General features: G+C 33.9%; 1 protein-coding gene across 1 annotated transcript in view; it reads left to right on the forward strand.

The window, feature by feature from the left end:
- The first annotated feature begins 8,915 nt into the window (after window positions 1-8,915).
- Window positions 8,916-15,104, forward strand: part of ptprz1a (protein tyrosine phosphatase receptor type Z1a) — a 70,754-nt gene continuing 64,565 nt past the window's right edge. Inside the window, exon 1 of the mRNA XM_079810415.1 lies at window positions 8,916-9,184. Within this exon, the coding sequence (XP_079666541.1) occupies window positions 9,121-9,184 (64 nt within the window). The 5' untranslated portion in view covers window positions 8,916-9,120. The remainder of the gene's footprint in view (window positions 9,185-15,104) is intronic.

Here is a 15,104-nt window from a genome sequence, read left to right on the forward strand (position 1 = left end):
TGTAGCAAATTCTTACTAATTTATTCATTTAAATTAGGACCGATAAAACTAATAAATCCCCAAAAAGATGTTAAATTCCTACTTAAACATATTGTGATGCAACTCCACTAATCAGGGCTGCAATATGGCACAGGATAAGATATATTTTATGATATTTTACTGTTAAAGAAGTAAGCCATTAAAATATGTTACCGCGACCATAGTTGATGTTAATGTACAACATTTCTACCTCAGAGTAAAAATTAAAGTAAAAAATACAAACTGTACATTTTGAGATATTGTAAAATAAGAAATAAAGTCAGAACTTTGAGATGTATAAAGTTTCTATTATGAGATAAAAAGTTGTAACTGTGTGAGAGTAACATTTTAAAAAATACAGTCTTATTTTTTGAAATAGTAAATGTGATATATGAAATTGCAATTGTGTGAGATAGTTACAAAAGTGAGATCCAAAATTTGAGTTATAAAGTCACATATATAATATATACTAATGATTTGAATTACATATTTTTAAAAATAGTTGTAAATGTGAGATTCTGTGAAACTTTCGAAAGTTGAAAAAGTTGCATATGTGAAATAAAGTTGCAAATATGAGATATAGTTGTGGTCAGAATTATTGGCACCCCTGGTAAATAGGATCAAAGATGGCTGTAAAAATCTGCAATGTTTATCCTTTTGATCTTTTATTTAAAAATGCACAAAAGTCTAACCTTTCATTGAAATGAAAGTGGGGGGCAGATCACATTATGAAATAAATGCTTTTCTCCAAAACACGTAATTAATGGCACCCTTTTATTAAATACTTTTGTCAAGATAATAGTCTTCTTCTATAATGCCTGATGACGAGTTTGGAGAACACTTGACAATTACATTGTCCATTGGTCTTTCCTCCATACAGAATCTCTCCAGATCCGTCAGATTCCAAGATCCATGTTGGTCTCTTTCTCTTCAGTTCACCCCACTCATTTTCTATAGGGTTCAGGTCAGGGGACTGGGACGACCATGCACTCAAAAAAAGGCTTGTTGAATTTACTCAAAAAAGCAGCGTCAAGTGGTTCCACGCAACTATATTGAGTAATTATTAAAATTGTTAATATAGTTATATGAACAAAAGAAAGTCAAGTAAAGCTGACAAAATTTCTTTAAGTAAATACAAACCATTTTAATTAGTTACTGTTGCATAATATTTATATGTGCAGTTTACTTAATAATGTTATGTTAAATTTATCAAAGTTTGTTATGCATAATGGTAACCACAAAATTACAGAATCTCCTCTAATTGTCCAACATAACTGAACATTAAACACTAACATAAAACATAAAATAACACTTTAATCCCTAAATTTACTCTCCTAATAAAGTCCCTTGCAAAGCATGCTGGGGACTACAGATCCACTGCCCAGTTTGTTCGTTTCGCTCAGCAATGTTAAGTTGACCGAACAAACCGTTATTAAGTAAAGCTGACAATACTATTTTTTAGTAGAAACAACTCATTCAATTTAAGTTCATGTAGTTACATGAGTTTTTTAAGTAATGTGAACAAGGATGATTTGAGTGCATAACAACACTTTGTGTTTTGTATTTTACAACACTTCAGCTTATGATTCTTATTTAGTGGGGGTCATTTTTTAGGATTCTTTACCTAACTGAAGTCTCTGAGATCCTGACACCTTGCACTTCTGGAGACTCCAGGTAGGTTGCAGCTCTGGAAAATGGTGGCGCTGGAGACTAAAGGGTTCCTGATGGTTTCACCCTTAATTCTTCACCTTAATTCTTAATTCTTTTGCGGTTAATAAGTGTCTTTTCTCCGCCACATGTTTTTGTCTGACCCTGCTGACCCAATGAGCATTTCACTGTCCAATGGTCACGCCTTAACTGCAATGTCTAGTATTGCATTAGTATTGCATCCTTCTCATGGGCATTTAATACTTTTTGACTTTTCAGTCTGAGTTAAATCTCTTTTTTGGCTCAATTTATCTGTAAAAGAAAACATGCCTAATAATTCTGCACACCTGAATATAAGGTGTTTTTCATTTCCAGCCTTCATGAACAATTATATATCACTTATACATTATTAAATACTAAATTAATAGTAGTTATTAGGATTACTGTGGTTTGGAATTGGTCAAATGTGCCTGGAAAAAAAATATGATCAGAAAATCAACGTGCCTAATAATTCTGCACTCCCTGTATAGCAGAAGTGGTCAGGTTTTGATTTTTTTTATCAATTTGCTAGAATCCATGATATCATGTATTTGAACAAGATGTCCAGGACCTCCAGCAAAAGAAATAGGCCCACAACATTAAAGATCCAGCAGTATATTTATCTGTGGGCATGTGGTACTTTTTTATCCCTGTTGGCATCAAACACATCTGGTGGGTTTTCTGCCAAAAAGCTCTTCTTTTTGTTTTTGTTTCATCCGACCACAGAACCAGGTCCCTTTTGAAGTTCCAGCCGTGCCTGGCAACTGAATATGCTGGAGTTTGTTTTTGGATGAGCAAGAAGGATTTTTCTTGAAACCTTCCCAAACAACTTGTGGTGATTTATAGGGTTTTTTTAGATTTTTTTTAAAGAAGGCTTTCTGACCCCAGGACTCAACTAATCTCTGCAATTCTCCATCTGTGATCCTTGGAGAGTCTTTGTCCACTCAAACTGTCCTCCTCGCCATGCATTAGGACAATATAGACACACGTCCTCTTCCAGGCAGATTTGTAACATCTTTAGTTGATCGGAACTTCTTAATTATCGCCCTGATGGTGGAAATTGGGATTTTCAATGCTTTAGCTCTTTTCTTACTTTCTATTTTGTGAAGCTCAATAATCTTTCGCTGCTTATCAGATCTATAATCTTTGGTTTTATTCATTCTGGTGGATGGGAATTTGGGAATTTGGCCTTTGTGTTTCCTCATATTTATACTGAAACAAGAAGTCATAGCTAGACAATTTCATGCTCATAGTCACCCTGGAGCGCTAATTTGTTTTTAAATATTAATGGGAATATACTTACTCATTTTTTACTCATACATTTTTTAGGGGTGTCGATGGCCAACGTGTTTTGGAGAAAAGCATGTACTTCAATGAAAGGTTAGATTTTTGCGCATTTTTAAATAAAAGATCAAAAGGATAAACATTGCAGATTTATTTCTACAGCCATCTTTGATCATATTTACCAGGGGTGCCAATAATTCTGGCCACAACTGTATAAAGTCGAAAATGTGAAATATAAAGTTGCAAATATGAGATAATTGTCACGTTGTAGTCCACAAAGGATGTTGATGAGGAAGATCAAGTTCAAATTATAGTGATCTCTTTAATAAAACAAAACCAAAAGCAGTATTCCAACCAGAAAGGCTACACATTGCACCGTGCACAAACAACACCAGCCAATGACCTGAAAGAACTGAGGGCATAAATACACACGATAACAAACAAGACAAACAGGTGTGAATCAAAAATTAATTGACATCTAAGGAGCAAACGGGAACATAGAACAACGGAAACAGGAAACAAAAAGAAACATACTAAAAGTCCTTGAAAACGAAACCAAAACACTTCAAATTAAGAATAACTGTGACAGATATAGTTGCAATTGTGATATGTCGCAAATTTGAGATACAAAGTTGCAATTATGAGATAAAAACTATGCAACTATGAAGTATAAGGTCACACTTTTAAATATAAAGTTTTCTTTTTCGAAATAGTTGTAAATGTGAGCTATAACATCCCAAATATAAAGTTGCAATTATGAGATGTGGTTACATTGTGAAATATAGAGTAACATTTTGAAATATAAGGTCACATTTTTAGAAAGTTGCAAATGCGAGATATAAAATTGCAATTGTAGTCACATCTGTGAAAGTCAAAAAAGTGTGAGATAATTGTGATAAATTTGAGATATAAAGTTGCAAATGTAAGATATGACGTTGCAATTATAAAGATAAAGTTGAAAATGAGATATTCAGTCTTATTGCTTTCTAATCTTTATTTATGCTTGCATGTTTTATTACATTTTATATTGTATTTTAACTATATTTTCTTTTTATTTTGAGGCAGGAATATGCTGTTTCCTACCCTTTCAAAATATTTTTAATTTCATGAATAATCTTTATGCTCTGCTGCATTGCACAGCAGTAAAAAACTATATCTATATCCCATCTTTTAATTAATAAAGTATTTTTTTGTACTTGCATGTTAAATCTAAAAAAAGATCCATAGTTGATAATGATAATCAATAATAATTGTTCAGAAAGGAAAGCAGTCGTACAGTCAAGTCCACTGTTCTCTTGCGTTCCCTATGGATGCGCTGAACTGTGTAGAACTACACAAAGATCAGCAAAGACAATAATTCACCGCTTTGAGCGATCTGTTAGCTTTCAGGGATGTTTGCAGTGTTATCACTATGGCGCACTAAACTCGCAGGAATGTGGAATCCCGTTTTCTTGGAAACATTAAGGCATGTTTAAACGTATCATATTTGCCCAACAGCAATTTACTGGACAGAAAATATTTTCATTCTGAATTCACAAAAAAAAAAAAAAAAAAAAAGTTAACAGAATACCAGCACTCATTATTTGTGCTGTGTAATCAAAATGTTAATTTTTTTCTGCATAATTTGAACAGCTGCATATATGTATTATTTACAAAGAAAACTGAATTTATTAACATTGTCTTAGCTAAAATTATTATTATTAATAATTTTACATTAGTCTTTTCTGGTATAGCTTAAATGCTTAAATGAAATATAAATTAATTTCACAGTATACACTTATATTAAAAGATAATTTAAGGGCATTTTTAATTCCATTTTTATTGGATGAAATTTGAAGTTTTGTACAAAAAAAAGTATTAAGATGCACACATACACAAAACAATGGATGCTTCATGGATGTAAACACAGTTTTATAGCGGGCCCCCTTGAAACCATGCAGTTTTACAACTGAAGAACAGACTCTGCATAAATTAAAGATAATCCTTGGTAAATTATGTTAATGTATTCACATGGTCTCTGCATGCGTAACATGGGTAGTATATTACTAGTTTTGGGACCCTATTTTTTGTATTGAGTTGAACCATAAACCATACATCCCCCTTTAAATGAATGTAAGTCACCAAAAGACACACAATATTGAAAACGAAAGCACTTCCGGTTCCATATGCAATTATTAAAGATGCATCTGAAAGTTGCATTATCTGAATATTTTTTGCAGTGCCAATGGTTTGTTTGATCAGTGTCTGTTTAAACAGTCTGAGCTCATTGTGCTTCTTATTAAATTGAATTCTTATTAAAAGTTTCTTCAGCAGCCTTCAGAGATAACCTAATTCTGAAGAATGTTTGGCCTGCTGTGACTCTTAAACATGACCGGACATTTATCACCTTCGATGTGAATTGAAAATAGCCAAATGTTTGAAAACGAATCATGTAATAAACTAATAAATAGGAATTTCGATGGGTAAACAGTTACTGAAATTAATAAATGGGTCTAGTTACAAACATTCTGTACTTTTTACTCAACATATATTAGCCTCCAGTCAACATGACTCACTCTTTGCTTTTGAATCAAATCTAACCCTGTTCAAACAAATAAACCAGGGAACATGCTGATCCCTAAGGAGCAAATAATATATCTCATTCAAGCAGTTACACCTCTTTCTTAAAAACAAATATGTACCAGACCTTATAAAATCAGATAATCACACTTCCTATAATCTCCTTACATTGGAAAGTGTTGAAATGTAGTGCAAGGGTATTTCTTTGAGGACTGTCTTCAAACCAGGACAAGAATACTTGCATTCCAGGGGGTGCGTGTGCATAAAAGGGTGCAAATATGCATATAACATCTTGTTTTCAGGGTCACTGATGATGCATTGGCTACTGTTTTACTTAACCATACTCATTCCCTCAAGTTAAGAGGTTACTGATTTTGGCAACAAATATCAGAAAAATATTTGTATTAAAAATGTAATTATTAATTTTATTCATTTATGCATGCAGTTCTTAAAACAAGTGACCTGAAACAAAGACACACAAAAATAAATATTTTTGGGGGATAATTATAATGCTCTCATAATATCTTATGTCTTATAAATGTCAAAATACCCCATAACCAATTGTATATATGCTTACCTTATATTCCTTGAAATTGTGTAATGAATTTAAACCAATTCTGTCCAGTGCTCAAATTTGATAAAAGTTCTGATATTCTTTGTATATTTTTTTATATGTGTGCATATATAAACTCGTTGTTGTGCTCCTCAAACCATTCCTGAACCATTTTTGCTTTGTGTTAGGGCGCATTATCCTGCTGAAAGAGGCCACAGCCAATAGGGAATACCTTTTCCATGAAAGGGTGTACATGGTCTGCAACAATGCTTAGGTAGGTGGTACGTGTCAAAGTAACATCCACATGGATGGCAGGACTCAAAGTTTCCCAGCAGAACATTGCCCAAAGCCTCACACTGCCTCTGCCGGTTTGCCTTCTTCCCAAAGTGCATCCTGGTGCCATGTGTTCCCCAGCAAAGCAACGCACACACACCCGGCCATCCATGAGATGTTAAAGAAAACATGATTCATCAGACCAGGCCACCTTCTTCCATTGCTCCGTGGTCCAGTTCTGATGCTCATGTGCCCACTGTTGGCACTTTTGGCGGTGGACAAGGGTCAGTATGGGCACCCTGACTGGTCTGCGGCTATGCAGCCTCATACGCAACAAACTGTGACACTGTGTAATCTGACACCTTTTTATCAGAACCAGCATTACCTTCTTGAGCAATTTGAGCTATAGTAGCTCGTCTGTTTGATCGGACCACACAGGCCAGCCTTCGCTTCATAGGCCTCCCCACGTATATATCAATGAGCCTTGGCCGCCCATGACCCTGTCGCCGGTTAACCACTGTTCCTTTCTATGGACCACTTTTGATAGATACTGACCACTGCAGACCAGGAACTGTGAGATGGTGGTCCAGTGGGTTAAACCATGGAACTGATATGCAGAAGGTTGCTGGTTCGATCCCAGCGGTCACCACCAGTGTGTCCTTGAGCAAGGCACTTTACTCCACGTTGCTCCAGGGGGATTGGCACTGTAAGTCGCTTTGGATAAATGCGTCAGCCAAATACATAAATGTAAATGTAGGAACAACCCACAAGAACTGCAGTTTTGGAGATGCTCTGACCCAGTCATCTAGCCATCACAATTTGGCCCTTGTCTAACACATTGCCTCTAACACATCAATATATCCCACCCACATATCAAATATCCCACTATCCACATTTATTTATATTTATATATATATATATATATATATATATATGTATATATATATTTATATATATATATATATGTATATATATATATATGTATATATATATATATATATATATATATATATATATATATATATATATATATATATATATATATATATATATATATGTATAGGCCCATATATATATATATATATATATATATATATATATATATATATATATATATATATATATATATATATATATATATATATATATATATATATATATATATATATATATATATATATATATATATATATATATATATATATATATATATATATGTATATGTATAGGCCCATATATATATATATATATATATATATATATATATATATATATATATATATATATATATATATATATATATATATATATATATATATATATGTTTGTGTGTGATAAAAGTGTTTGTGACTGTGTGACTTGTAAGCTATTATATACCATAATTTACCACTGTACTACATTTACCATGAAAAAGAAAAACACAAGAATGTAAGTTATCCCCTTTTTAAAAATACATAGATAGATACAATTAACAAAAAAAATTCCATTTTTAATTTCAGAAATCTGGTCACCTTCACATTTCTGTGCCCACTGCATTCAGTTCAGGATGTAAAGAGTGCGGAGTGAAAGCGGAGCAGGAAGCGCTGTTTTTCGAAGTTCGGAGCGTGTTTTCTCTCGCTCCAAAAGTGGAAATGGAAAACCCGGAGTGGAGCTGGAGCAGAGGATCACAGACCCCTATGAGCGGGTAGGGAAAACCTCTGCATCTCCGCTCCATTTTATGGTGTTCCAGAGCAGCTTTCAGTTTGCAAAACATAAAAACGTAATGTAGAACAAATGTCATTGAATGAGAAGAAATATCACTTTAACGCCATGTTGAAATTACCGTAAGTACGAGATTTCAATATGTAAAAAGCGTTCACGTCCTCGTAGAGCTCATAATTACAGCTTGAAAGGTGGGAATTTTGTGAGAGCTCCTATTTGTACCACACACCTGCTGTCCCACCTGACCTGGTTCATTTAGCAGTTTTAATTCCCAGTCCGAGGACGTGAACAGCTCCGACGTCACGTGTTGTCATCTTGAGACTACGGTAATTACGACATGGCGTGAAGCATCACTGGCCAAGTTTTGCCTGAAATGTAAGTTACTAAACATTATTAGCTTATTTATAGAGTTGGTGTAGCCTACTACAACAATGTACGTAACCTATTTTTTTTATAACACACGAAATTGCATCTTTGCTTATTTTTAGTACAGGAGCACACTTCAAACGTTATAGCAGCCTATATGTAGCCTAATTGTAAGGTATGTTATGTCATGAAACTGTGGGTACAAGTATTTATGAAAAGATCTAATGTGTTTCAAAATGTATTATAAATAATTAGGCTAAGTAGTAATTTCTCATGCGATTATGATAGCCTACTATGGTTATAATTCATTAGTCTGGTAGAATTATTTGTGAAAATACAATTGGTTTCAGTATTATTTATAGCTATATGAATACCTTTATAAAACGTTATATATAGAGAGTCTCAAGTGTTACCAAACTTTTTTTGTGTGTGGTGGTCTGTGGGCGGCGCGCGCACATCCAGCCGAACTCACGGTGCGCCAGGCGATGCGTTTCATCCGGACGCGCGCACATCCATGCAGCGGAGAGCGGAGTGGATCTGACCGCTGAAGGGTGCATCTCCTACCGTTACCCAACCAATGTGATACCCTCCGGCTCTTCGGGAGAGGAGTTCCTCTGTCGACGAGCTCGACTTCACCCTGTTTACTCTTTCCAGCAATATTTCTCCACATTCAGAGAATAATGGAAGCGCTCTCGACGAGATGCGCACTCTTCCTTGCGCAGATCGCACTCTTCAGTAACACAGGTATGTAAAGCATCAGAATCTGTGGTTTACTTCATCTGCTTTTAAGAAATCTTTCATTACTGTGCTTATAAATGATTACATAGAACGCTGTTCAGGTGCGTAAAGTGCTGGGTGTTCTAGTTTGCACAGCAAGCAAATTTCTATTGAACTTGAGGTTCAAACTTTAAACAGGATTTATTTTTTTAGCTGAACGTGATTTATGTCCAAAATGTACACTTTGTTGAGTCACAGTGAGCAATATAATGGCAATTTACGTTATTTTAAGTGTCTACTGCTGTAGCCAGTCAGTCAATATTGTACAAGAGAGCATGAATCACATGTAGCCTACATAGAGATTATGAGCATATTCTGCTGTATAATCATATGCAACCTGTAAATTCATAATCTGATCCAGTGAAAACTTAACTTTAATTGCTGCTTTATATTTTTTGGTTATATTTTACTGATGAACAAAATTAAATTTATACTTGAATTACATTGAATTGACAGAAAGTATTGCGTTAGATGGCAACAAAAATAATGATAAACCTTTCAAATCAATTAATGTATTTTATAGGGGGAGGGAGGGGCTTACATTTCAGAATCGCTGTGTGTGTGTGGATATATATATATATATATATATATATATATATATATATATATATATATATATATATATATATATATATATATATATATATATATATATATATAGTGCTGTCAAATCGATTAATTGCGATTAATCGCATCCAAAGTTCATGATTTTTTTCTTATATACATGAATGAGTGTGTATTTATATAATACATAATAATTATACACAGTACACACATATATTATGTAAACACAAACTTTTATTTTAGATTTGACAGCACTGACATATATATATATAATTTTTCCTTGGTCATCGCCATGTTGAGATCACATGACCAGTGATGTTATGTAATTGGCCAAGTAACTACTTCTTATAATAACTGTAATCAATGCAGCAACCACCAGGCACAGGCAAAATTTTGTTGACATTTTAGTCAAATCCAAGAATGTCGATTATAAGGATGTGGGTGGTGTCACATAAACCCCCCCTCAGATGAAACAATAAATAAAAAGAAAGAGAAAATAATCACCTTCAGTATGAATATTCAGCAGTTAGTTAACTTCATTCATCCAGGCCAATAGGTGTCAGTGTAGTCCAAAACCACTTACACTAATTTGGGACCAATAAGAGCTAAAAAAAAAAACCTTATTGGAGTAATTAATACCTTATCTTACTGCTTGTTAACTTGCGAAAATAATTATCGAAATTAAGAAAAAACTGTGTATATGACTAGGGCTGTTTTTTTGTGTACCCTATGAGAAGAATTGTAACTCGGCTCGAAGTTAACATATGCCAGTATTGTTCAAAAAGTTGAGTAGAAAGAGGCAAATGTTTATACAAACTTAGACTTCAATTCAAGGCTCACTATTTTGTTCAATTTCTGTTCCGATGTGCCAAGGAGGCGACTGATATGCCTGGATTAATCTTTTGGATGCCGTCTTAGACAAATCCTCTAAAAGCTGGCCAAAGCCATTTTACTTAGGACTTGGAAAAAGCCCCTTTGTAAGTCAACTAGTGAACCGGGATAGCCAACCGGTACCTGCTAAAAAAAAAGTGGGGGCTCAGTTGCTTTCTCATCCCCTTCTACTTTTCTTCTTTTTGGTTTGGTGCTGTAAATGATGCTGTGATGAAATGTGTGGCACAAAGGAAGGGCTGAATCTTTAGGACGCGAGCTAGTGAATGAATCTTTCTCTCTCTCACCATCTGTCTTCTCAAGTGCTGTACTATAGCAAACAACTCTCTTTTCCTTTCTACACTTTTTTGGCACTGCTCTGTTTTTCCACTGAGGAAGTCCCTGTGTTGTTTGTCGGGTCTTGGGTTTGTGACAGATGGTAGTTGTGGTGGACTGTAAAGCTGTCAGTCCGGGGTTCACGCGGCCCCTCCGCTGCCACATGGCTCATGTCATGTGTGTCCACCTGTGTGGGACGTGTGGCAGTGCGTGTCACTACATGCTCCAATTAGTGTCTGAGGAGAACAACCATTTTGGGCTTAAAGGTGAAGTGTGTCATTTTTCAGTGCTAAAATATATGCTCCTCTTCCAGAGTGAAACGGGATGTAATGTGGAAAAGGACTTTTTTTTTATTTTATACATCAGGATAATTGGATTGTGTAAAGTGGGTGTTACAGTCATGGTGAATGCAAGTTTGCTAAAACGGTAACTAAATATATATTTGACTACATTATCCAGTAGCCTCAGCAGAAAAGGAAAGTTGTTTTGTTAACTCTGCTTACCTATATTTGCGCTGTCTGTTTTTTTGCAGGGTACATCTTCACACCAGTCACTGGTCACTGAACTATTCACTCAAACAATCTGTTAAAAAAATGCTGACAGGAACAAAACAACTCTCTTAAGGAATGAGTCCAAGAATATTAACTCAATCAATTCTTTCAAAAACATTCAATCGATACAAACACTGATTTGTTTTGGAAATGAAACACGTGACTGGCTCAGGTCAGAATAAGATAAAAGTAATATAGTATGGTTGTATACTATGTTTATTTGATATGAAATGGAGAAGTATATTTTTCTGAATTCAGCCACTGTTTTTTGTGATTGAGTCATTGAATCATTCAGTCAAACAACTCAATTTATTTAGGAACTCGTTATGAGTGAGTCATTAACTGATCAGATTTATTCAAACACAGATTCATTCAGAAAACAAAATTAATTATTGGCAGAATTTTTCATATAATTCAGCGTTTTCATAAATGACTTGAATCATTGAATCATTCAGTTAATCAATTTTTTTTTAACAAAACTGATTCATTCAGTAACTTATTCAGTGACTCATTGAATAATTTACAGATTTGTTCAAAACATTGATTCATTCATTGGCTTCATATGTGACTGTGTTCATTATTGGAGCAAAATCAGACAAAATAACTGTCCATATTTTGTCTAAAATGTAAATGACAGCATTAACCATATAAAATCGATACAATTGGATGATAAAAACGATGAACTATATCAAATTGATATGATGGATGATACATTGAATAATTTACAGGTTCATTCAAAACATTGATTCATTCATTGACTTCATATGGGACTGTGTTCATTATTGGAGCAAAAACAGAGAAAATAAACATCCATATTTTGTCTAAAATGTAAATGACTCAATATTAACTGTATAAAATTAATATGATTCGATGATTCATTGAATAAATTACAGGTTCATTCAAAACACTGATTCATTCATTGACTTCATATGGGACTGTGATCATAGTGATTCATTGAATCATAATTTACAGATGAATTCAAAACACTGATTCATTCATTGACTTCATATAAGATTGTGTTCATTATTAGAGCAAAAACAGACAAAATATCTATCCATATTTTGTCTAAAATGTAAATTACTCAATAAAATTTATATAATACAAACAATCACGTTGTTGTTCTGAATAAAGGCTTTACTGATTCAGTCTTTGTGTTCATTTGTAAAAGTGTCCAGCAGTTTTTTTGTCTGTTTTTCTCTACTTTTTGCTCTTTGGTGTGGGCACTTGGGTCAGCTTGGCATCCAGACCCCCTGTCTGAATCTCCTTGTGAAAACAGGAGCAGATTTCCCCCAGACGGCAGCGACTGGGGCATTTGATGAACAGATTATTCGGTATTAGGCTCAAGCACATTCACTCAGGCATGTGGAGGGGACGCACTGAGCCTCCGAGTCAGGTCTTTTCTCTCCTTCCAGAGACAGTGGAGGGGCCGAGGTTGAATGGACCAGGGCGGTGGATGGGATGGTGCTGAAGGGGGGCTCTGATGGTGAGCCAAATCTCTGCACCATCCTGCCCATGGCCTTGGGCCAGTCCCTCTTAGTGAATTATGCTGTCAGCTGCTCGATTTGTTTTATGCCTGGCTGGCAAGAGGCGGCCGGTGCTCGTGGACATGCAACAACGTAGGGTGTCTGGACTGGGAGGGGGGTCTTATTGTTGTGGCATGTGAGTGTGACATTCAGGAGGGCCCCTGATTTGTCCCAATGGTGGTGCTCCCATGTCACAAAGGATGGATGAGCGAGTTGGGGTACTTTTGTGTGTCTTGGTGGGAGAGAGGGCTGAACTTGAACTGAGAGTGTCAGAAGCTTTCCTGTTTGTGCTCTTTTATTGCAAACACCTATGTGGAGCGCTGCTGGGTGTATTAAAGGGATAGTTCACCCAAAAATGAATTCATTTACTCACCCTCATGTCTTTCCAAACCTGTATGACTTTCTTTCTTCAGTGAAAATCGAAAGATATATCGAAGGATGTTTCAACTGTTTTTGTCCATATAGTGAAAGTTTTTCATTGTATAGACAAAAAGAAAAGAAAAATATCTTCTTTTGTGTTCCACAGATCAAAAGTTTTTTTTAATTTTTTATTTCCGACTGAGATCCTTTTAGATTTTGGTTGTCTGACTAGCAATATATTTATTTATTTATTTAGAAACGTACAAATGTAGTTTGGTTATTGAGCAAACTTCTTTTTTAATTTATCTGTGTCGTCCAATATTGGGTTTATACACTCTAAAACCGGATAAGTTGAGTTTACTTAAAAAATTTGAGGAAAGTGGTTGCCCTAAAAAATTTAAGTAATGATTACTTGATAAACTTGAGTTAAATTTATTTAAAGATATTAGTCGTTCTAATAACTATTTTAAGTTGAATAGACTAAATACTTTAATTTTAAGTAATACCGCTGTTTGATTACTTCACTTATCTTTTTAATTGCATTAAGTTGTTCTTACTTAAACCGTTTAAGTTTTGTCAACTTAATTCTATCTGGGATCTGAGGAAGTGTACTCCCAGAGTGCATTGTGGCATGAATAAATTAAATGCTTCGTTTTACTATTTTTGCCTTTATTTTACTATTTGTCTTTTGTCAGTATAACCCCAATAATGACAGCAAGTAAAATAGTAAAGGTCGTATTAATAATAAAAAATAAAAATAAAAATAAAAAAAAATCCTTGTTACCATTGTTGTGTTTTGCATGCTGAATGTTGAAGTGTGTGTGTGACACACTTGAGCATGGTCAAATGATATTGTGACAAACATAGAGGGATTATATCAACTCATATCATATCAATTATATCAATTAAAAGGTTATGCCATAAATATTAGCAAAACAAATGTTAAAAGGTCATTATTTGACATGAAAAATAGTTATGTTCTATATCATTAATGGACAAATATTACACATATATATATATATATATATATATATATATATATATATATATATATATATATATTTTTTTTTTTTTTATACACATACATATATATATATTTTTTTATACATATACATATATACATATACATATATATATATACATATACATATACATATACATATACACATATACATATACACATATATATATATATATATATATATATATATATATATATATATATATATATATATATATATATATATATATACATATACATATACATATATTACTTCCCTTGTTTTGAAATCAATTTCTTGTTGCATTGCTGCATTAATAGGAAGTTAATTACTATAATATGAATGAAGTTCCAAGTGTCCAACCAAAGGGAACACTAATCACAGTTATGGTGAGAGGAAGTGGAGGAAATGAGTGATAAGTCTAGAAAAAATTGCTCAAGTAATGTTTACTTGAGTTTTCTAAGTAACGAAGGCATAGCATGCAAATAGTTCAGATTACTTACTTGTTTTAAGTAAGGTCAACAAATTATTGGACATTAAGTAAAGTTTACTAAAAAAGTCTTAGTAAGAACAACTGTTGGATTTTACAGTGTACGGAGCCCCTTATGGGACTTACAGATGGAGATGGGAGGAAAAACACAGGGGAATGCTAAAAAAAAAAAAAAAAATTTGTGAGAGAACACAA

Source organism: Gobio gobio (assembly GCF_949357685.1).
Source record: "Gobio gobio genome assembly, chromosome: 25".
Lineage (NCBI taxonomy): Eukaryota > Metazoa > Chordata > Actinopteri > Cypriniformes > Gobionidae > Gobio > Gobio gobio.